Source organism: Xenopus tropicalis, chromosome 6 (genome assembly GCF_000004195.4).
Source record: "Xenopus tropicalis strain Nigerian chromosome 6, UCB_Xtro_10.0, whole genome shotgun sequence".
In the NCBI taxonomy this organism is placed as follows: domain Eukaryota; kingdom Metazoa; phylum Chordata; class Amphibia; order Anura; family Pipidae; genus Xenopus; species Xenopus tropicalis.
In genome coordinates, this window is record NC_030682.2 from 537,432 (window position 1) to 558,965 (window position 21,534).

At 60.8% G+C, this 21,534-nt stretch overlaps 2 protein-coding genes across 3 annotated transcripts in view; one reads left to right on the forward strand and one right to left on the reverse strand.

Annotated features, from left to right (window-relative positions):
• Nucleotides 1-4,840, reverse strand: part of chpf2 (chondroitin polymerizing factor 2) — a gene marked incomplete in the record, with an annotated part of 63,769 nt that extends 58,929 nt beyond the window's left edge. The window contains 1 exon segment of the mRNA NM_001142158.1: nt 4,758-4,840.
• A 166-nt stretch (nt 4,841-5,006) lies between these two features.
• LOC101731820 (ATP-binding cassette sub-family F member 2) lies at nt 5,007-18,598 on the forward strand. Of its 2 annotated transcripts, none has more exons than XM_031904000.1 (14): nt 5,007-5,118; nt 8,736-8,910; nt 11,495-11,707; nt 12,029-12,211; nt 12,576-12,747; nt 12,911-13,006; nt 14,080-14,182; nt 15,175-15,270; nt 15,364-15,483; nt 16,265-16,354; nt 16,433-16,543; nt 16,622-16,813; nt 16,890-17,093; nt 18,082-18,598. In XM_031904000.1, exons 2-14 carry the CDS (start codon nt 8,772-8,774, stop codon nt 18,205-18,207), a joined length of 1,845 nt encoding a protein of 614 aa, XP_031759860.1. In that variant the 5' UTR covers nt 5,007-5,118; nt 8,736-8,771; the 3' UTR covers nt 18,208-18,598. The 2 variants fall into 2 exon arrangements, with proteins under 2 accessions (XP_031759860.1, XP_031759861.1); XM_031904001.1 differs by lacking the exon at nt 5,007-5,118 and adding an exon at nt 5,313-5,329.
• Nucleotides 18,599-21,534: the final 2,936 nt, after the last annotated feature.

Consider the following 21,534-nt stretch of genomic DNA (forward strand, 5'->3'; position numbering starts at 1 on the left):
CCCCGCGTATTCCCATAGGGCTCAGTGCTGCCCCCCGCGTATTCCCATAGGGCTCAGTACTGCCCCCGCGTATTCCCATCGGGCTCAGTACTGCCCCGCGTATTCCCATAGGGCTCCGTACTGCCCCGCGTATTCCCATAGGGCTCCGTACTGCCCCGCGTATTCCCATAGGGCTCCGTACTGCCCCGCGTATTCCCATAGGGCTCAGTGCTGCCCCCGGCGTATTCCCATAGGGCTCAGTACTGCCCCGCGTATTCCCATAGGCCTCAGTGCTGCCCCCGCGTATTCCCATAGGGCTCAGTACTGCCCCCGCGTATTCCCATAGGGCTCAGTACTGCCCCGGCGTATTCCCATAGGGCTCAGTACTGCCCCCCCGCGTATTCCCATAGGGCTCAGTACTGCCCCTCACATTCCCATAGGGCTCAGTACTGCCCCCGCGTATTCCCATAGGGCTCAGTACTGCCCCCGCGTATTCCCATAGGGCTCAGTACTGCCCCCGCGTATTCCCATAGGGCTCAGTACTGCCCCCGCGTATTCCCATAGGGCTCAGTACTGCCCCTGCGTATTCCCATAGGGCTCTGTGCTGCCCCCCGCGTATTCCCACAGGGCTCAGTACTGCCCCCCCCGCGTATTCCCATAGGGCTCAGTACTGCCCCCGCGTATTCCCATAGGGCTCAGTACTGCCCCCCCCGCGTATTCCCCATAGGGCTCAGTGCTGCCCCCGCGTATTCCCATAGGGCTCAGTGTTCCCCCGCGTATTCCCATAGGGCTCAGTACTGCCCCCCCCGCGTATTCCCATAAGGCTCAGTGCTGCCCCGCGTATTCCCATAGGGCTCAGTGCTGCCCCCGCGTATTCCCATAGGGCTCAGTACTGCCCCCCCGCGTATTCCCATAGGGCTCAGTGCTGCCCCCCCCGCGTATTCCCATAGGGCTCAGTACTGCCCCCCCCGCGTATTCCCATAGGGCTCAGTACTGCCCCCCCCGCGTATTCCCATAGGGCTCAGTACTGCCCCCCCGCGTATTCCCATAGGGCTCAGTGCTGCCCCGCGTATTCCCATAGGGCTCAGTGCTGCCCCCCCCCGCGTATTCCCATAGGGCTCAGTACTGCCCCCCCCGCGTATTCCCATAGGGCTCAGTACTGCCCCCCCCGCGTATTCCCATAGAGCTCAGTACTGCCCCCGCGTATTCCCATAGGGCTCAGTACTGCCCCCGCGTATTCCCATAGGGCTCAGTACTGCCCCCGCGTATTCCCATAGGGCTCAGTACTGCCCCCCCGCGTATTCCCATAGGGCTCAGTGCTGCCCCCCGCGTATTCCCATAGGGCTCAGTACTGCCCCCGCGTATTCCCATCGGGCTCAGTACTGCCCCGCGTATTCCCATAGGGCTCCGTACTGCCCCGCGTATTCCCATAGGGCTCCGTACTGCCCCGCGTATTCCCATAGGGCTCCGTACTGCCCCGCGTATTCCCATAGGGCTCAGTGCTGCCCCCCGCGTATTCCCATAGGGCTCAGTACTGCCCCGCGTATTCCCATAGGCCTCAGTGCTGCCCCCGCGTATTCCCATAGGGCTCAGTACTGCCCCCGCGTATTCCCATAGGGCTCAGTACTGCCCCCGCGTATTCCCATAGGGCTCAGTGCTGCCCCCCGCGTATTCCCACAGGGCTCAGTACTGCCCCCCCCGCGTATTCCCATAGGGCTCAGTACTGCCCCCCCCGCGTATTCCCATAGGGCTCAGTACTGCCCCCCCGCGTATTCCCATAGGGCTCAGTACTGCCCTGCGTATTCCCATAGGGCTCAGTACTGCCCCGCGTATTCCCATAGGGCTCAGTACTGCCCCCGCGTATTCCCATAGGGCTCAGTACTGCCCCCGCGTATTCCCATAGGGCTCAGTACTGCCCCCGCGTATTCCCATAGGGCTCAGTACTGCCCCCCCGCGTATTCCCATAGGGCTCAGTACTGCCCCTCACATTCCCATAGGGCTCAGTACTGCCCCCCGCGTATTCCCATAGGGCTCAGTACTGCCCCGCGTATTCCCATAGGGCTCAGTACTGCCCCCGCGTATTCCCATAGGGCTCAGTACTGCCCCCGCGTATTCCCATAGGGCTCAGTACTGCCCCCGCGTATTCCCATAGGGCTCAGTACTGCCCCCCCGCGTATTCCCATAGGGCTCAGTACTGCCCCTCACATTCCCATAGGGCTCAGTACTGCCCCCCGCGTATTCCCATAGGGCTCAGTACTGCCCCCGCGTATTCCCATAGGGGCTCAGTACTGCCCCCGCGTATTCCCATAGGGCTCAGTACTGCCCCCGCGTATTCCCATAGGGCTCAGTACTGCCCCCGCGTATTCCCATAGGGCTCAGTACTGCCCCCCCGCGTATTCCCATAGGGCTCAGTACTGCCCCCGCGTATTCCCATAGGGCTCAGTACTGCCCCCCCGCGTATTCCCATAGGGCTCAGTACTGCCCCCGCGTATTCCCATAGGGCTCAGTACTGCCCCGCGTATTCCCATAGGGCTCAGTACTGCCCCGCGTATTCCCATAGGCCTCAGTGCTGCCCCGCGTATTCCCATAGGGCTCAGTGCTGCCCCCGCGTATTCCCATAGGGCTCAGTGCTGCCCCCCGCGTATTCCCATAGGGCTCAGTACTGCCCCCGCGTATTCCCATAGGGCTCAGTGCTGCCCCCGCGTATTCCCATAGGGCTCAGTGCTGCCCCCCGCGTATTCCCATAGGGCTCAGTACTGCCCCCGCGTATTCCCATAGGGCTCAGTACTGCCCCCGCGTATTCCCATAGGGCTCAGTACTGCCCCCGCGTATTCCCATAGGGCTCAGTACTGCCCCCGCGTATTCCCATAGGGCTCAGTACTGCCCCCGCGTATTCCCATAGGGCTCAGTACTGCCCCCGCGTATTCCCATAGGGCTCAGTACTGCCCCTGCGTATTCCCATAGGGCTCAGTGCTGCCCCCCGCGTATTCCCACAGGGCTCAGTACTGCCCCCCCCCGCGTATTCCCATAGGGCTCAGTACTGCCCCTGCGTATTCCCATAGGGCTCAGTACTGCCCCCCGCGTATTCCCATAGGGCCTCAGTACTGCCCCCGCGTATTCCCATAGGGCTCAGTACTGCCCCCCGCGTATTCCCATAGGGCTCAGTACTGCCCCCGCGTATTCCCATAGGGCTCAGTACTGCCCCCCCGCGTATTCCCATAGGGCTCAGTACTGCCCCCGCGTATTCCCATAGGGCTCAGTACTGCCCCCCCCCGCGTATTCCCATAGGGCTCAGTACTGCCCCGCGTATTCCCATAGGGCCTCAGTACTGCCCCGCGTATTCCCATAGGGCTCAGTACTGCCCCGCGTATTCCCATAGGGCTCAGTGCTGCCCCCGCGTATTCCCATAGGGCTCAGTACTGCCCCCGCGTATTCCCATAGGGCTCAGTACTGCCCCTGCGTATTCCCATAGGGCTCAGTGCTGCCCCCCGCGTATTCCCACAGGGCTCAGTACTGCCCCCCCCGCGTATTCCCATAGGGCTCAGTACTGCCCCTGCGTATTCCCATAGGGCTCAGTACTGCCCCCCGCGTATTCCCATAGGGCTCAGTACTGCCCCCGCGTATTCCCATAGGGCTCAGTACTGCCCCCCCGCGTATTCCCATAGGGCTCAGTACTGCCCCCCGCGTATTCCCATAGGGCTCAGTACTGCCCCCCCGCGTATTCCCATAGGGCTCAGTACTGCCCCCGCGTATTCCCATAGGGCTCAGTACTGCCCCCCCCCGCGTATTCCCATAGGGCTCAGTACTGCCCCGCGTATTCCCATAGGGCTCAGTACTGCCCCGCGTATTCCCATAGGGCTCAGTGCTGCCCCCGCGTATTCCCATAGGGCTCAGTGCTGCCCCCGCGTATTCCCATAGGGCTCAGTGTTCCCCCGCGTATTCCCATAGGGCTCAGTACTGCCCCGCGTATTCCCATAGGGCTCAGTGCTGCCCCCGCGTATTCCCATAGGGCTCAGTACTGCCCCCGCGTATTCCCATAGGGCTCAGTGCTGCCCCCGCGTATTCCCATAGGGCTCAGTACTGCCCCCCCGCGTATTCCCATAGGGCTCAGTGCTGCCCCCGCGTATTCCCATAGGGCTCAGTGCTGCCCCCGCGTATTCCCATAGGGCTCAGTGCTGCCCCCGCGTATTCCCATAGGGCTCAGTACTGCCCCGCGTATTCCCATAGGGCTCAGTACTGCCCCCCGCGTATTCCCATAGGGCTCAGTACTGCCCCCCCGCGTATTCCCATAGGGCTCAGTACTGCCCCCGCGTATTCCCATAGGGCTCAGTACTGCCCCCCCGCGTATTCCCATAGGGCTCAGTACTGCCCCGCGTATTCCCATAGGGCTCAGTGCTGCCCCCCGCGTATTCCCATAGGGCTCAGTACTGCCCCGCGTATTCCCATAGGGCTCAGTACTGCCCCCGCGTATTCCCATAGGGCTCAGTACTGCCCCCCGCGTATTCCCATAGGGCTCAGTACTGCCCCCCCGCGTATTCCCATAGGGCTCAGTACTGCCCCCGCGTATTCCCATAGGGCTCAGTGCTGCCCCCGCGTATTCCCATAGGGCTCAGTACTGCCCCACACACTGGGTGCCAAATAGAATATACCCCCTATGAGGGGCACATACAGCCAGGTAAGGGGAGGAGTCACACAGGCAGGAATTCCCAGAATGAAGCAAAACATCAAGAACAAGAAAATCATTTTGAAGGAAAAGAAGCATTATGGGTAATACTTACACTTTTATTCTGGGAAGGGGCGGGGTTGCACAAACGGGGCGGAGCTCCTGACGAGCCGGTAGTCAGTTGTCCGGTTCCATTTCCTATCAGTAAGTGATCTCATCTCTGACGTATTTATGCTCCGCCCTCAACAATGTCGCACTTAATCCCAGTGCCGCGGTGCATTCTGGAACACCGAGTCCAATCTGGTTCTCTTCGCCCTAGTGGGAGGAAGTAGAAACTACAACCCCCAGAAATCAGTGCGACTAAGTGTCTCGGCTCCCGAGTAAAAAGAAATCTGATTGGCTCCTCAGCCGGCGACACGTGGGTCCGAGTGTGAGACAGAGAGACCGGCAGGGACGGGACAGTGTGAGGGAGAGAGGTGCGCAGTGAGGCGGGAGTGGGGCAGTGAGTCTGGGGGAGAGGTGCGCAGTGAGGCGGGAGTGGGGCAGTGAGTCTGGGGGAGAGGTGCGCAGTGAGTCGGGAGTGGGGCAGAGAGTCTGGGGGAGAGGTGCGCAGTGAGTCGGGGACTGGGGGGCAGAGAGTCTGGGGGAGAGGTGCGCAGTGAGTCGGGACTGGGGGGCAGAGAGACAGTGAGTCTGGGGGAACAGGGGCATGGGGTGCGGGGGAACCAGTGAGTGAGTAGGTGGCGGGGAGAGTACGTCCGGTCCTGGGGAGTGAGAGTGAGGCCGGGACGGAGTGAGTGTGTGGGACTGGGAGCGTAAGGGTGCCCCGGTACCGGTTGGGCCTGGGTTGGGCACCGGTTGGGCCTGGGGTTGGGTACCGGTTGGTCACCGGTTGGGCCTGGGGTTGGGTACCGGTTGGGCACCGGTTGGGCCTGGGTTGGGGTACCGGTTGGCCTGGCGGTTGGGTACGGTTGGGCCTGGGGTTGGGCCTGGGGTTGGGTACCGGTTGGGCCTGGGGTTGGGTACCGGTTGGGCCTGGGGTTGGGTACCGGTTGTGGCCTGGGGTTGGGCACCGGTTGGGCTGGGATGGGTACCGGTTGGGCCTGGGGTTGGGTACCGGTTGGGCCTGGGGTTGGGCCTGGGGTTGGGCCTGGGGTTGGGCACCGGTTGGGCCTGGGGTTGGGTACCGGTTGGGCCTGGGGTTGGGCCTGGGGTTGGGTACCGGTTGGGCCTGGGGTTGGTACCGGTTGGGTACCGGTTGGGCCTGGGGTTGGGCACCGGTTGGGCCTGGGGTTGGGCACCGGTTGGGCCTGGGGTTGGGCACCGGTTGGGCCTGGGTTGGGCACCGGTTGGGCCTGGGGTTGGCACCGGTTGGGCCTGGGTTGGGCACCGGTTGGCCTGGGGTTGGGTACCGGTTGGCCTTGGGTTGGGTACCGGTTGGGCCTTGGGTTGGGTACCGTTGGGCCTGGGGTTGGGCACCGGTTGGGCCTGGGGTTGGGCACCGGTTGGGCCTGGGGTTGGCACCGGTTGGGCCTGGGGTTGGGCACCGGTTGGGCCTGGGGTTGGGCACCGGTTGGGCCTGGGGTTGGGCACCGGTTGGGCCTGGGGTTGGGCACCGGTTGGGCCTGGGGTTGGGCACCGGTTGGGCCTGGGGTGGGCACCGGTTGGGCCTGGGGTTGGGCACCGGTTGGGCCTGGGGTTGGGCACCGGTTGGGCCTGGGGTTGGGCACCGGTTGGGCCTGGGGTTGGGCACCGGTTGGGCCTGGGGTTGGGCACCGGTTGGGCCTGGGTTGGGCACCGGTTGGGCCTGGGGTTGGGCACCGGTTGGGCCTGGGGTTGGGCACCGGTTGGGCCTGGGTTGGGCACCGGTTGGGCCTGGGGTTGGGCACCGGTTGGGCCTGGGGTTGGGTACCGGTTGGGCCTGGGGTTGGGTACAGGTTGGGCCTGGGGTTGGGCACCGGTTGGGCCTGGGGTTGGGCACCGGTTTGGCCTGGGGTTGGGCACCGGTTTGGCCTGGGGTTGGGCACCGGTTTGGCCTGGGGTTGGGCACCGGTTGGGCCTGGGGTTGGGCACCGGTTGGGCCTGGGGTTGGGCACCGGTTGGGCCTGGGGTTGGGCACCGGTTGGGCCTGGGGTTGGGCACCGGTTGGGCCTGGGGTTGGGCACCGGTTGGGCCTGGGGTTGGGCACCGGTTGGGCCTGGGTTGGGCACCGGTTGGGCCTGGGGTTGGGCACCGGTTGGGCCTGGGGTTGGGCACCGGTTGGGCCTGGGTTGGGCACCGGTTGGGCCTTGGGTTGGGCACCGGTTGGGCCTGGGTGGGCACCGGTTGGGCCTGGGGTTGGGCACCGGTTGGGCCTGGGGTTGGGCACCGGTTGGGCCTGGGGTTGGGCACCGGTTGGGCCTGGGTTGGGCACCGGTTGGGCCTGGGGTTGGGCCTGGGGTTGGGCACCGGTTGGCCTGGGTTGGGCACGGTTGGGCCTGGGGTTGGGCACCGGTTGGGCCTGGGGTTGGGCACCGGTTGGGCCTGGGGTTGGGCACCGGTTGGGCCTGGGGTTGGGCACCGGTTGGGCCTGGGGTTGGGCACCGGTTGGGCCTGGGGTTGGGTACAGGTTGGGCCTGGGGTTGGGTACAGGTTGGGCCTGGGGTTGGGCACCGGTTTGGCCTGGGGTTGGGCACCGGTTTGGCCTGGGGTTGGGCACCGGTTGGGCCTGGGGTTGGGCACCGGTTGGGCCTGGGGTTGGGCACCGGTTGGGCCTGGGGTTGGGCACCGGTTGGGCCTGGGGTTGGGCACCGGTTGGGCCTGGGGTTGGGCACCGGTTGGGCCTGGGGTTGGGCACCGGTTGGGCCTGGGTTGGGCACCGGTTGGGCCTGGGGTTGGGCACCGGTTGGGCCTGGGGTTGGGCACCGGTTGGCCTGGGGTTGGGCACCGGTTGGGCCTGGGGTTGGGCACCGGTTTGGGCCTGGGGTTGGGCACCGGTTGGGCCTGGGGTTGGGCACCGGTTGGGCCTGGGGTTGGGCACCGGTTGGGCCTGGGGTTGGGTACCGGTTGGGCCTGGGGTTGGGATTGGGCACCGGTTGGGCATAGGGTTGGGATTGGGCACCGGTTGGGCCTGGGATTGGCGACCGGGCACCGGTTGGGCCTGGGGTTGGGATTGGGCACCGGTTGGGCCTGGGGTTGGGATTGGGCACCGGTTGGGCCTGGGGTTGGGATTGGGCACCGGTTGGGCCTGGGGTTGGGATTGGGCACCAGTTGGGCCTGGGATTGGCGACCGGTTGGGCAAATATTTAGGGGCAGAAGAGGGAGCCGGCAGGGGCTCTAGGGGCGGATAGTTGGGAAAGGGTGCATGGGGGTTAGAGAGAGGCAGATTGTGGAGAGGCCATGAGGAATGCCCTGGGGGGGGCGGCTGTGCTAGTGTTTGGGGCAGTGACGGGAGTTGCTAGGGACACAGTTGCCCCATTAGCCTTAGTGACCCCCGTATGAGGGGGGGGGGGCGGCTGTGCTAGTGTTTGGGGCAGTGACGGGAGTTGCTAGGGACACAGTTGCCCCATTAGCCTTAGTGACCCCTGTATGAGGGGGGGGGCGGCTGTGCTAGTGTTTGGGGCAGTGACGGGAGTTGCTAGGGACACAGTTGCCCCATTAGCCTTAGTGACCCCCGTATGTGGGGGGGGGGGGGGGGCTGTGCTAGTGTTTGGGGCAGTGACGGGAGTTGCTAGGGACACAGTTGCCCCATTAGCCTTAGTGACCCCCCGTATGAGGGGGGGGGGGCGGCTGTGCTAGTGTTTGGGGCAGTGACGGGAGTTGCTAGGGACACAGTTGCCCCATTAGCCTTAGTGACCCCCGTATGAGGGGGGGGGGGGCGGCTGTGCTAGTGTTTGGGGCAGTGACGGGAGTTGCTAGGGACACAGTTGCCCCATTAGCCTTAGTGACCCCCGTATGAGGGGGGGGGGGGGCTGTGCTAGTGTTTGGGGCAGTGACGGGAGTTGCTAGGGACACAGTTGCCCCATTAGCCTTAGTGACCCCCGTATGAGGGTGGGTGGGCTCTGTTCCGGGCCCCTATGGGTCTCTAATGCCTTTCTCCCTCTCTGTGGGGCAGTTGCTGCTACTGAGGGGCATTATCTGACCTGGGAACATGCCGTCCGACCTGGCCAAGAAGAAAGCAGCCAAGAAAAAGGAGGCGGCGAAGGCTCGTCAGCGCCCCAAGAAGGAGAATGGGGAGGCGGCCCCCGAGGATTCCGAGCAGCAGCCCAGCAACGGCACCTCCACCCCCGGTAAGTGTTATTGGTACGGCCCGGGGCATCTTTCCTACAGGGGCTGTAGGGACTGTAGCAGTGGGCAGGGGCATTACAGGAAGCGGGGCTGTAGGGATGTAGCAGTGGGCAGGGGCATTACAGGAGGCGGGGCTGTAGGGATGTAGCAGTGGGCAGGGGCATTACAGGAGGCGGGGCTGTAGGGATGTAGCAGTGGGCAGGGGCATTACAGGAGGCGGGGCTGTAGGGATGTAGCAGTGGGCAGGGGCATTACAGGAGGGGGAGGGGCTATAGGGACTGTAGCAGTGGGCAGGGGCAGTACAGGAGGGGGAGGGGCTATAGGGACTGTAGCAGTGGGCAGGGGCATTGCAGGAGGGGGAGGGGCTATAGGGACTGTAGCAGTGGGCAGGGACATTACAGGAGGGGGAGGGGCTATAGGGACTGTAGCAGTGGGCAGGGCATTGCAGGGGGAGGGGCTATAGGGACTAGCAGTAGGCAGGGGCATACAGGAGGGGAAGGGGCTATAGGGACTGTAGCAGTAGGCAGGGCATTGCAGGGGGAGGGGCTATAGGGACTGTAGCGTTAGGCAGGGCATTGCAGGAGGGGGAGGGGCTATAGGGACTAGCAATAGGCAGGGGCATTGCATGAGGGGGAGGGGCTATAGGGACTGTAGCAGTAGGCAGGGGCATTACAGGAGGGGAGGGGCTATAGGGACTGTAGCAGTAGCAGGGGCATTACAGGAGGGGAGGGGCTACAGGGACTGTAGCAGTAGGCAGGGGCATTACAGGAGGGGGAGGGGCTATAGGGACTGTAGCAGTGGGCAGGGGCATTACAGGGGGAGGGGCTATAGGGACTGTAGCAGTGGTCAGGGCATTGCAGGGGGAGGGGCTATAGGGACTAGCAGTAGGCAGGGGCATTACAGGAGGGGAAGGGGCTATAGGGACTGTAGCAGTAGGCAGGGCATTGCAGGGGGAGGGGCTATAGGGACTGTAGCGTTAGGCAGGGCATTGCAGGAGGGGGAGGGCTATAGAGACTAGCAATAGGCAGGGGCATTGCATGAGGGGGAGGGGCTATAGGGACTGTAGCAGTAGGCAGGGGCATTACAGGAGGGGGAGGGGCTATAGGGACTGTAGCAGTAGGCAGGGGCATTACAGGAGGGGGAGGGGCTATAGGGACTGTAGCAGTAGGCAGGGGCATTACAGGAGGGGGAGGGGCTTTAGGGACTGTAGCAGTAGGCAGGGGCATTACAGGAGGGGGAGGGGCTACAGGGACTGTAGCAGTAGGCAGGGGCATTACAGGAGGGGGAGGGGCTATAGGGACTGTAGCAATGGGCAGGGGCATTACAGGGGGAGGGGCTATAGGGACTGTAGCAGTGGGCAGGGGCATTACATGAGGGGGAGGGGCTATAGGGACTGTAGCAGTGGGCAGGGGCATTACATGAGGGGGAGGGGCTATAGGGACTGTAGCAGTGGGCAGGGGCATTACTGGAGGGGGAGGGGCTGTAGGGACTGTAGCAGTAGGCAGGAACATTACAGGAGGGGGAGGGGCTATAGGGACTGTAGCAGTGGGCAGGGGCATTGCATGAGGGGAGGGGCTATAGGGACTGTAGCAGTAGGCAGGGGCATTACAGGAGGGGGAGGGCTATAGGGACTGTAGCAGTAGGCAGGGGCATTACAGGAGGGGGAGGGGCTTTAGGGACTGTAGCAGTAGGCAGGGGCATTACAGGAGGGGGAGGGGCTACAGGGACTGTAGCAGTAGGCAGGGGCATTACAGGAGGGGGAGGGGCTATAGGGACTGTAGCAATGGGCAGGGGCATTACAGGGGGAGGGGCTATAGGGACTGTAGCAGTGGGCAGGGGCATTACATGAGGGGGAGGGGCTATAGGGACTGTAGCAGTGGGCAGGGGCATTACATGAGGGGGAGGGGCTATAGGGACTGTAGCAGTGGGCAGGGGCATTACTGGAGGGGGAGGGGCTATAGGGACTAGCAGTAGGCAGGAACATTACAGGAAGGGGAGGGGCTGTAGGGACTGTAGCAGTAGGCAGGAACATTACAGGAGGGGGAGGGGCTATAGGGACTGTAGCAGTGGGCAGGGACATTACAGGAGGGGGAGGGGCTATAGGGACTGTAGCAGTGGGCAGGGGCATTACTGGAGGGGGAGGGGCTATAGGGACTGTAGCAGTGGGCAGGGGCATTACAGGAGGGTGAGGGGCTATAGGGACTGTAGCAGTGGGCAGGGGAATTACAGGGAGGGGGAGGAGCTATAGGGACTGTAGCAGTGGGCAGGGGAATTACAGGAGGGGGAGGAGCTATAGGGACTGTAGCAGTGGGCAGGGGCATTACAGGAGGGGGAGGGGCTATAGGGACTGTAGCAGTAGGCAGGGGCATTACAGGAGGGGGAGGGGCTATAGGGACTAGCAGTGGGCAGGGGCATTACAGGAGGGGGAGGGGCTATAGGGACTGTAGCAGTGGGCAGGGGCATTACAGGAGGGGGAGGGGCTATAGGGACTGTAGCAGTGGGCAGGGGCAGTACAGGAGGGGGAGGGGCTATAGGGACTGTAGCAGTGGGCAGGGGCAATACTGATAGTGTTTGTTGCTGGCGCAGAGGTGGATGAAGTGACTCGGCAGATGGAGGAGTTTGAGTTGAGGAAGGCGGCCGCCCGCGCTGTGACTGGGGTCCTGGCGTCGCACCCAAACAGCACCGACGTTCATATCATTAACATGTCGCTGACCTTCCATGGGCAGGAGCTGCTGAGCGACACCACCATAGAGCTGAACTCGGGCAGGAGATACGGCCTGATTGGCCTGAATGGCACCGGTGAGGCCCTCGGGGGCGGGGTTAATGGCACATAAGGGGCGGGAGCAGAATGGGTTGGTGGGAAGTAACGAGCCAATGAGTTCCCTCTCTCCCCAGGGAAGTCCATGCTGCTGTCGGCAGTGGGGGGGGCGGGGTTAATGGCACATAAGGGGCGGGAGCAGAATGGGTTGGTGGGAAGTAACGAGCCAATGAGTTCCCTCTCTCCCCAGGGAAGTCCATGCTGCTGTCGGCAGTGGGGGGGGCGGGGTTAATGGCACATAAGGGCGGGAGCAGAATGGGTTGGTGGGAAGTAACGAGCCAATGAGTTCCCTCTCTCCCCAGGGAAGTCCATGCTGCTGTCGGCAGTGGGGGGGCGGGAGGTGCCGATCCCAGAGCACATTGATATCTATCACCTGACGCGGGAGATGCCCCCCAGTGACAAGTCGGCCCTCCAGTGCGTCATGGAGGTCGATACAGAGAGGAACTTGCTGGAGAAGGAGGTGGAGCGGCTGGCACACGAGGATGGTAAGAGCGGATTGGCTGGGGCACAAGGAAGGTGAGAGCTGATTGGCTGGGGCACAAGGATGGTGAGAGCTGATTGGCTGGGGCACAAGGATGGTGAGAGCTGATTGGCTGGTGCATGAGGATGGTGAGAGCTGATTGGCTGGTGCATGAGGATGGTGAGAGCTGATGGGTCATGGCACAGCCATTATCTGCTCTTTCCCTCGCAGTTGGTATGTAGTTGTGGGCCCGGCTGCTTAGGGCACAAATCAGTGGGGGGTACTGGGTTATTGGGGCAAGGGCTGCCTCTCCCCTCACTGTTTAACCCTCTCATGCCCTCCCTGTTTAACCCTCTCCTGCCCTCACTGTTTAACCCTTTCCTCCCCAGCGGAATGTGAGAAGCTGATGGAGCTGTACGAGCGGCTGGAGGAGTTGGATGCGGCGAAGGCGGAGGTGCGGGCGTCGCGGATCCTACACGGACTGGGGTTCACGCCCGCCATGCAGCGCAAAAAGCTCAAGGATTTCAGCGGGGGCTGGAGGATGCGTGTGGCCCTTGCCAGGTTAGTAACCGAAGCTGCGCTGTGATTGGGGGAGACTTCTGATCAGGTGGGGTGAGTGGGTGGAGCCTCCCATATATACCCTGCTCTCCCAAACTGGTGGCATAGCCCTGGGGTGTTTCTGGGGGGCCTTCACTAATTACTGACCAATTGTTCTGCCCCACAGGGCCCTCTTCATTCGCCCATTCATGCTGCTCCTGGACGAACCGACCAATCACCTTGATCTGGAGGCCTGCGTGTGGCTTGAGGAGGAGCTAAAGTCGTGAGTATTGGGGGTGGGGGTGCCCTATAGCCTGCCTGTGCCAGGGGTGCCTGTGTCTTATAGCCTGCCTGTGCCAGGGGTGCCCGTGCCCTATAGCCTGCCTGTGCCAGGGGTGCCCGTGCCCTATAGCCTGCCTGTGCCAGGGGTGCCCGTGCCCTATAGCCTGCCTGTGCCAGGGGTGCCCGTGCCCTATAGCCTGCCTGTGCCAGGGGTGCCCGTGCCCTATAGCCTGCCTGTGCCAGGGGTGCCCGTGCCCTATAGCCTGCCTGTGCCAGGGGTGCCCGTGCCCTATAGCCTGCCTGTGCCAGGGGTGCCCGTGCCCTATAGCCTGCCTGTGCCAGGGGTGCCCGTGTCCTATAGCCTGCCTGTGCCAGGGGTGCCCGTGTCCTATAGCCTGCCTGTGCCAGGGGTGCCCGTGTCCTATAGCCTGCCTGTGCCAGGGGTGGGGGTGCCCTATAGCCTGCCTGTGCCAGGGGTGCCGGTTCCCTATAGCCTGCCTGTGCCAGGGGTGGGGGTGCCCTATAGCCTGCCTGTGCCAGGGGTGGGTGTGCCCTATAGCCTGCCTGTGCCGGGGGTGCCCTATAGCCTGCCTGTGCCAGGGGTGCCGGTTCCCTATAGCCTGCCTGTGCCAGGGGTGGGGGTGCCCTATAGCCTGCCTGTGCCAGGGGTGGGTGTGCCCTATAGCCTGCCTGTGCCGGGGGTGCCCTATAGCCTGCCTGTGCCAGGGGTGGGTGTGCCACTGTGGGTATGGGAGTCAGTGTGCCAGGGGTGGGGGGGCACTGTGGGTACGGGAGTCGGTGTGCCAGGGGTGGGGGGGCACTGTGGGTACGGGAGTCGGTGTGCCAGGGGTGGGGGGGCACTGTGGGTATGGGAGTCGGTGTGCCAGGGGTGGGGGGGCACTGTGGGTATGGGAGTCGGTGTGCCAGGGGTGGGGGGGCACTGTGGGTATGGGAGTCGGTGTGCCAGGGGTGGGGGGGCACTGTGGGTATGGGAGTCGGTGTGCCAGGGGTGGGGGGAACATTGTGCCACACACATTGGCAGTTGCCCACCTTACACCCTTTTCTTGCCTGAAGGTTCCGGCGGATCCTGGTTCTTATCTCTCACTCACAAGATTTCCTCAATGGCGTCTGTACCAACATCATTCACTTGCACAACCGCAAACTGAAGTACTACACGGTGAGTCCCCCGGGGTAAATGTTATTGCCCCACCCACCACTCCTGTGTGTATTATGTCTCCCCATTAGTATGTGGGTTTATCTGCCCCCCAGGGTAATTATGATCAGTATGTGGGTTTATCTGCCCCCCTCAGGGTAATTATGATCAGTATGTGGATTTATCTGCCCCCGCAGGGTAATTATGATCAGTATGTGGGTTTATCTGCCCCCTGCAGGGTAATTATGATCAGTATGTGGGTTTATTTGCCCCCCCCCCGCAGGGTAATTATGAGTATGTGGGTTTATCTGCCCCCCAGGGTAATTATGATGAGTATGTGGGTTTATTTGCCCCCCCTGCAGGTTAATTATGATCAGTATGTGGGTTTATTTGCCCCTGCAGGGTAATTATGATCAGTATGTGGGTTTATCTGCCCCCCAGGGTAATTATGATCAGTATGTGGGTTTATCTGCCCCCTGCAGGGTAATTATGATCAGTATGTGGGTTTATCTGCCCCCTGCAGGGTAATTATGATCAGTATGTGGGTTTATCTGCCCCCCAGGGTAATTATGATCAGTATGTGGATTTATTTGCCCCCCCTCAGGGTAATTATGATCAGTATGTGGGTTTATCTGCCCCCCTCAGGGTAATTATGATCAGTATGTGGGTTTATCTGCCCCCCTCAGGGTAATTATGATCAGTATGTGGGTTTATCTGCCCCCCTCAGGGTAATTATGATCAGTATGTGGGTTTATCTGCCCCCCTCAGGGTAATTATGATCAGTATGTGGGTTTATCTGCCCCCTCAGGGTAATTATGATCAGTATGTGGGTTTATCTGCCCCCCTCAGGGTAATTATGATCAGTATGTGGGTTTATCTGCCCCCCGCAGGGTAATTATGATCAGTATGTGGGTTTATCTGCCCCCTGCAGGGTAATTATGATCAGTATGTGGGTTTATTTGCCCCCCCCCGCAGGGTAATTATGATCAGTATGTGGGTTTATCTGCCCCCCGCAGGGTAATTATGATCAGTATGTGAAGACGCGCCTGGAGCTGGAGGAGAATCAGATGAAGAGGTTTAATTGGGAACAGGACCAAATCGCACACATGAAGGTGAGTGGCAGTGCCCAAGGCCGGTACCAACACGCTCGGCATTGTGGGAGCCCTGTTTGCCCTCAGTAACGGCTTGTTCCTTGCCAATAACAGAATTACATTGCCCGGTTTGGGCACGGCAGCGCCAAGTTGGCCCGTCAGGCGCAGAGCAAAGAGAAAACCCTGCAGAAAATGATGTCGTCCGGCCTAACGGAGCGGGTCATTAACGACAAGGTGGGTCTGTGCCCCTCCCACTGTGCCATGGGGGGGGGGGGGGGGGGGTTGGGACTGAATTGCCCCTCCTACTGTGCCATGGGGGAATTTGGACTGAATTGCCCCTCCTACTGTGCCATGGGGGGGGGGGTTGGGACTGAATTGCCCCTCCTACTGTGCCATGGGGGGGGGGTTTGGGACTGAATTGCCCCTCCTACTGTGTCATGGGGGGGATTGGGACTGAATTGCCCCTCCTACTGTGTCATGGGGGGGATTGGGGCTGAATTGCCCCTCCTGTAGTACCATGGGGGGGATTGGGACTGAATTGCCCCTCCTGTGGTGCCATGGGGGGGGGGGGGGGATTGGGACTGAATTGCCCCTCCTACTGTGCCATGGGGGGGATTGGGACTGAATTGCCCCTCCTGTGGTGCCATGGGGGGGGGGGGGATTGGGACTGAATTGCCCCTCCTACTGTGCCATGGGGGGGATTGGGACTGAATTGCCCCTCCTGTAGTGCCATGGGGGGGTTTGGGACTGAATTGCCCCTCCTGTAGTGCCATGGGGGGGGTTTGGGACTGAATTGCCCCTCCTGTAATGCCAGATTGAGTTTGGGGGTGACCCCGAGTTCTGCCCAGTAACTGAGGTGCCGTTAGTCTGGGGGTGCCAATAATGGGAACATCTGTCCCACCCCCATGATAACGTTATACACTTCTTCCATAGCAGCTTACCCCTTGGTTGCCCCCCTTATGGGTAGAAAGGAATGTGGGGTGCAATAATCTGACTCTTCCTTCCTGGGTTCTAGACTCTGTCGTTCTTTTTCCCTTCCTGTGGGAAAATCCCTCCCCCGGTCATTATGGTGCAGAACGTCAGCTTCCGCTACACCGCCGACGGGGTAAGAACGGGGCAAAGGGGGAGGGGCTTGGGCGGGGGTTGAGCAGGGGCGGGACTCACGCCTTCTCTCTCTCTCTAGCCGCTTATCTACAAGAACCTGGAATTTGGGATTGACCTCGACACCCGAGTGGCCCTCGTGGGCCCTAACGGAGCTGGGAAATCCACTCTGCTGAAGCTCCTGACTGGGGAGGTAAGTGGTCCCTGCACTTGCCCCATTAGCCCCGTGACTTCTATTGAGCTCTAATTTGCCCTTCTTGCCCTTCCGCAGCTGCTGCCATCAGACGGAATGATCCGGAAACATTCTCATGTTAAAATTGGGCGGTACCATCAGCACCTGACGGAGCAGCTGGACCTGGACCTGTCGCCCCTGGAATATATGATGAAGTGTTACCCCGAGATCAAGGAGAAGGAGGAGATGAGGAAGATCATTGGTAGATATGGGCTGACTGGCAAACAGCAGGTAAGTGCTGCCGGCTAGTTGCCCCTCGGTACCTGGGCCCAGTGCCACTCGCTCTAACGGGGGCTTCTCCCTGCAGGTCAGTCCCATCCGTAACCTGTCTGACGGGCAGAAGTGCCGCGTGTGCTTTGCGTGGCTGGCCTGGCAGAACCCCCACATGCTCTTCTTGGATGAACCCACAAATCACTTGGACATTGAGACGATAGATGCCCTGGCAGACGCCATCAATGAGTTTGAAGGGGGGATGATGCTTGTGAGCCACGACTTCCGGCTTATACAGCAGGTCAGTGCAGGCAGCGGGGGATGGTGTCGGGGCAGGCAGCGGGGATTAGTGGGTGGTGTTGGGGCAGGGGAAGAGGGCAGGCAGCAGGGATTACTTGGTGGGCGGGCCTCGGGGCAGGCAGCAGGGATTACTTGGTGGGCGGGCCTCGGGGCAGGCAGCAGGGATTACTTGGTGGGCGGGCCTCGGGGCAGGCAACAGGGATTACTTGGTGGGCGGGCCTCGGGGCTGGCAGCAGGGATTACTTGGTGGGCGGGCCTCAGGGCAGGCAGCAGGGATTACTTGGTGGGCAGGCAGCAGGGATTACTCGGTGGGCGGGCCTCGGGGCAGGCAGCAGGGATTACTCGGTGGGCGGGCCTCTGGGCAGGGATTACTCGGTGGGCGGGCCTCTGGGCAGGGATTACTCGGTGGGCGGGCCTCTGGGCAGGGATTACTCGGTGGGCGGGCCTCGGGGCAGGCAGCAGGGATTACTTGGTGGGCAGGCAGCAGGGATTACTTGGTGGGCAGGCCAGCAGGGATTACTTGGTGGGCAGGCAGGCAGGGATTACTTGGTGGGCAGGCAGCAGGGATTACTTGGTGGGCAGGCAGCAGGGATTACTTGGTGGGCAGGCAGCAGGGATTACTTGGTGGGCAGGCAGCAGGGATTACTTGGTGGGCAGGCAGCAGGGATTACTTGGTGGGCGGGCCTCGGGGCAGGCAGCAGGGATTACTTGGTGGGCAGGCAGCAGGGATTACTCGGTGGGCGGGCCTCGGGGCAGGCAGCAGGGATTACTCGGTGGGCGGGCCTCTGGGCAGGGATTACTCGGTGGGCGGGCCTCGGGGCAGGCAGCAGGGATTACTCGGTGGGCGGGCCTCGGGGCAGGGATTACTCGGTGGGCGGGCCTCGGGGCAGGGATTACTCGGTGGGCGGGCCTCGGGGCAGGGATTACTCGGTGGGCGGGCCTTGGGGCAGTGCAAGAGTGGAGTCGTTTAACATCCCTTTGTTCCCCAGGTGGCTCAGGAGATCTGGGTGTGTGAGAAACAGGCCGTAACCAAGTGGGCGGGGGATATCCTGTCCTACAAACAGCACCTTAAATCCCGGCTCGGAGACGATGAACCCCAGTGTAGGGGCAACTGAGACACAAGGATCTTCCAATTTAAGGGCAACTGAAAAGCAAAGCTGTCCCAGTGCAGGGGCAACTAAGAAGCAACGGTCTCCTAAGCAACCAGTTTGGGGCTTATTCCTATTTGTAACCAACAGACAGGGAGTCCCGGTTCCCAGTCGGCCCCTTGTTGGAGCCCGAGCTCTATGCGCCCAAGGCCCCCCTTACCCCCTGGTGGCTCCGAGACTGAACTGCAGCTCAGGACTGTAACTCTGTGCGACTTCACTGGAGCCTGAAGGAATGGAGGGTGGCTCTCCTACTCGAGCCTCAAGCTCACTCACACTCAGTCACACTTACTCCTTTTCTTTTATAAGCCAATTATTTATCTGTAACTTACCCTGAGACAATAAAGAGAATCCCTACAAAGAACTGACTCCTTCAGTGGCGCCGTCCAATCATGTCCCTTCTGCAATGGGCTCACTCACACCGGGGCCACTCACCGGTAACCTCCCCCAGGGCTACAGGGGCGGGACCCTTATCGTCACGGGGGCGGGACCCTTATCGTCACGGGGGCGGGACCCTTATCGTCACGGGGGCGGGACCCTTATCGTCACGGGGGCGGGACCCTTATCGTCACGGGGGCGGGACCCTTATCGGGGGGCTTCACGGGGGCGGGACCCTTATCGTCACGGGGGCGGGACCCTTATCGTCACGGGGGCGGGACCTTATCGTCACGGGGGCGGGACCCTTATCGTCACGGGGGCGGGACCCTTATCGTCACGGGGGCGGGACCCTTATCGTCACGGGGGCGGGACCCTTATCGTCACGGGGGCGGGACCCTTATCGTCACGGGGGCGGGACCCTTATCGTCACGGGGGCGGGACCCTTATCGTCACGGGGGCGGGACCCTTATCACGGTGGGTCAGTTGGTTGATGAGAACGGGGAAAAAGCAGGAATGTTGAGCGTATTTCCCATCTGTCTATACATCTGAGGAGCCAGATAATGAGGCTTCCCTTGTAATATGCCCAGTTCTAGTAATTTAGCTACTGGCGCGTGGGTCACTCGGGGGGGGATTCAATAGCGACTGGAACATGTAAAGGGAAACAAAGGTCCAGGGCCGGATGGGATTCATCCCAGGGTATTAAATGAGCTGAGCGCTGTGATTGCCAAACCTCTTCACTTAATTTCCCAGGATTCATTGGGGCCTGGCATGGTGCCGAGAGACTGGCGGATTGCTAATGTGGTGCCGTTATTTAAAAAGGGATCCCGCTCTCAGCCTGAAAACTATAGGCCTGTTAGTCTGACATCAGTAGTAGGAAAGCTTCTGGAAGGGGTAATAAGGGATAGGGTACTTGTATACATTGCAGTTCACAATACTATTAGTTTGTGCCACATGGGTTTATGGGTAACAGATCTTGCCAGACTAATTTAGTCGCCTTTTATGAGGAGGTGAGTAGGAACCTCGATGCTGGAATGGCAGTGGATGGGATCTACTTGGACTTTGCTAAAGCGTTTGATACAGTACCTCACAGAGGGTTAATGATCCAATTAAGGAATATTGGCCTAGAACATAATATTTGTAATTGGATAGAGAACTGGCTGAAGGATAGATTACACAGAGTGGGGGTAAATGGAACATTTTCTAATTGGGGGAGTGGGGTTAGTGGGTACCGCAGGGGCAGTTAGGGGGTTGGGGAATGCCCTGCCGGGGGATGTTGGGTAGGGGGTTCCTCACGGTGAGGGCAGTTGAGGGGGTTGGGGAATGCCCTGCCGGGGGATGTTGGGTAGGTGGTTCCTCACGGTGAGGGCAGTGAGGGGGTTGGGGAATGCCCTGCCGGGGATGTTGGGTAGGGGGTTCCTCACGGTGAGGGCAGTGAGGGGGTTGGGAATGCCCTGCCGGGGGATGTTGGGTAGGGGGGTTCCTCACGTGAGGGCAGTGAGGGGGTTGGGGAATGCCCTGCCGGGGGGTGTAGGGTAGGGGGTTCCTCACGGTGAGGGCAGTGAGGGGGTTGGGGAATGCCCTGCCGGGGGATGTTGGGTAGGGGGTTCCTCACAGTGAGGGGGTTGGGGAATGCCTGCCGGGGGATGTTGGGTAGGGGGTTCCTCACGGTGAGGGCAGTGAGGGGGTTGGGGAATGCCCTGCCGGGGGGATGTTGGGTAGGGGGTTCCTCACGGTGAGGGCAGTGAGGGGGTTGGGGAAGCCCTGCCGGGGGATGTTGGGTAGGGGGTTCCTCACGGTGAGGGCAGTGAGGGGGTTGGGGAATGCCCTGCCGGGGGATGTTGGGTAGGGGGGTTCCTCACGGTGAGGGCAGTGAGGGGGTTGGGGAATGCCCTGCCGGGGGATGTTGGGTAGGGGGTTCCTCACGGTGAGGGCAGTGAGGGGGTTGGGGAATGCCCTGCCGGGGGATGTTGGGTAGGGGGTTCCTCACGGTGAGGGCAGTGAGGGGGTTGGGGAATGCCCTGCCGGGGGGTGTTGGGTAGATCCGCCCCTGCTCTGAGGGAGGGGGGGCCAGTGGGGGAGATTCGTTGCTGAAGGAATGAGTTTCTGTGGCTCCCAACTATAAAAGGCAGTTTACCCCCCCCATGCAGAATTGAGAGCAGAACTTCCTGGGTGGGGGGCTGGTAACTCTGTATAAGGCGTTTATATGTGGGGGGAGATTGTGCCAGGAATGAGGCGGGGGCCAAAAATTATGAAGGGTGAATCCAAGCGCACCGGACAACAGGACATTCTCTTAAAACGTAATCTTTATTCATCCATTAAAAACATGCCATGCCCAACGCGTTTCGTGCACAGATGCACCTAATCATAGGCCGGAAGTGCACACACATCTCAGGGAATTTAAACAGAAAAATGAAGATTGGTAAAACAACCCCCCCCCCCCCCCCAAAGGTAAAATTAAAGGGGAAAAAGACCAAAGAGAAACACCCTGAATTTGCACATTAAATAAATATTCCAATAAATTGATTATATCAAAACCCATAATAGGGATAAATAAAAACAATAATTAGTTTAACCTCATTCATCAACATCATAAATCCGATGAACTAAACAATATCGGCTGAACATTTGTAAATAAGTTCTATTTAATGGCTTTATAATCCTGTTATATATAATGACTGATATCGGCTGGACATTTGTACATAGGTGACGTTACACTCATTTAGTTTGATTCATTTGATTTGATTTACATTGCTTTACTGTATATACTCGAGTATAAGCCTAGTTTTTAAGCACCCAATATGTGCTGAGTCGCCCTCGGCTTATACTCGAGTCGGGTGCCATGGGTCCCCCCAGACTAGCACCCTGTGTCCTTTGTGTGCAAATTAGGCCCCCCCGCACCCAGACCCTGCAGTGCCTGTT

Excerpts from the sequence above, each read along its gene's own strand:
- LOC101731820 (XM_031904000.1), top strand. The coding sequence starts at position 8,772 with ATGCCGTCCGACCTGGCCAAGAAGAAAGCAGCCAAGAAAAAGGAGGCG. Across the intron at positions 12,212-12,575 it reads GCGGCTGGCACACGAGGATG|CGGAATGTGAGAAGCTGATG; the intron begins GTAAGAGCGGAT and ends TTTCCTCCCCAG. Across the intron at positions 15,484-16,264 it reads AGCGGGTCATTAACGACAAG|ACTCTGTCGTTCTTTTTCCC; the intron begins GTGGGTCTGTGC and ends CCTGGGTTCTAG.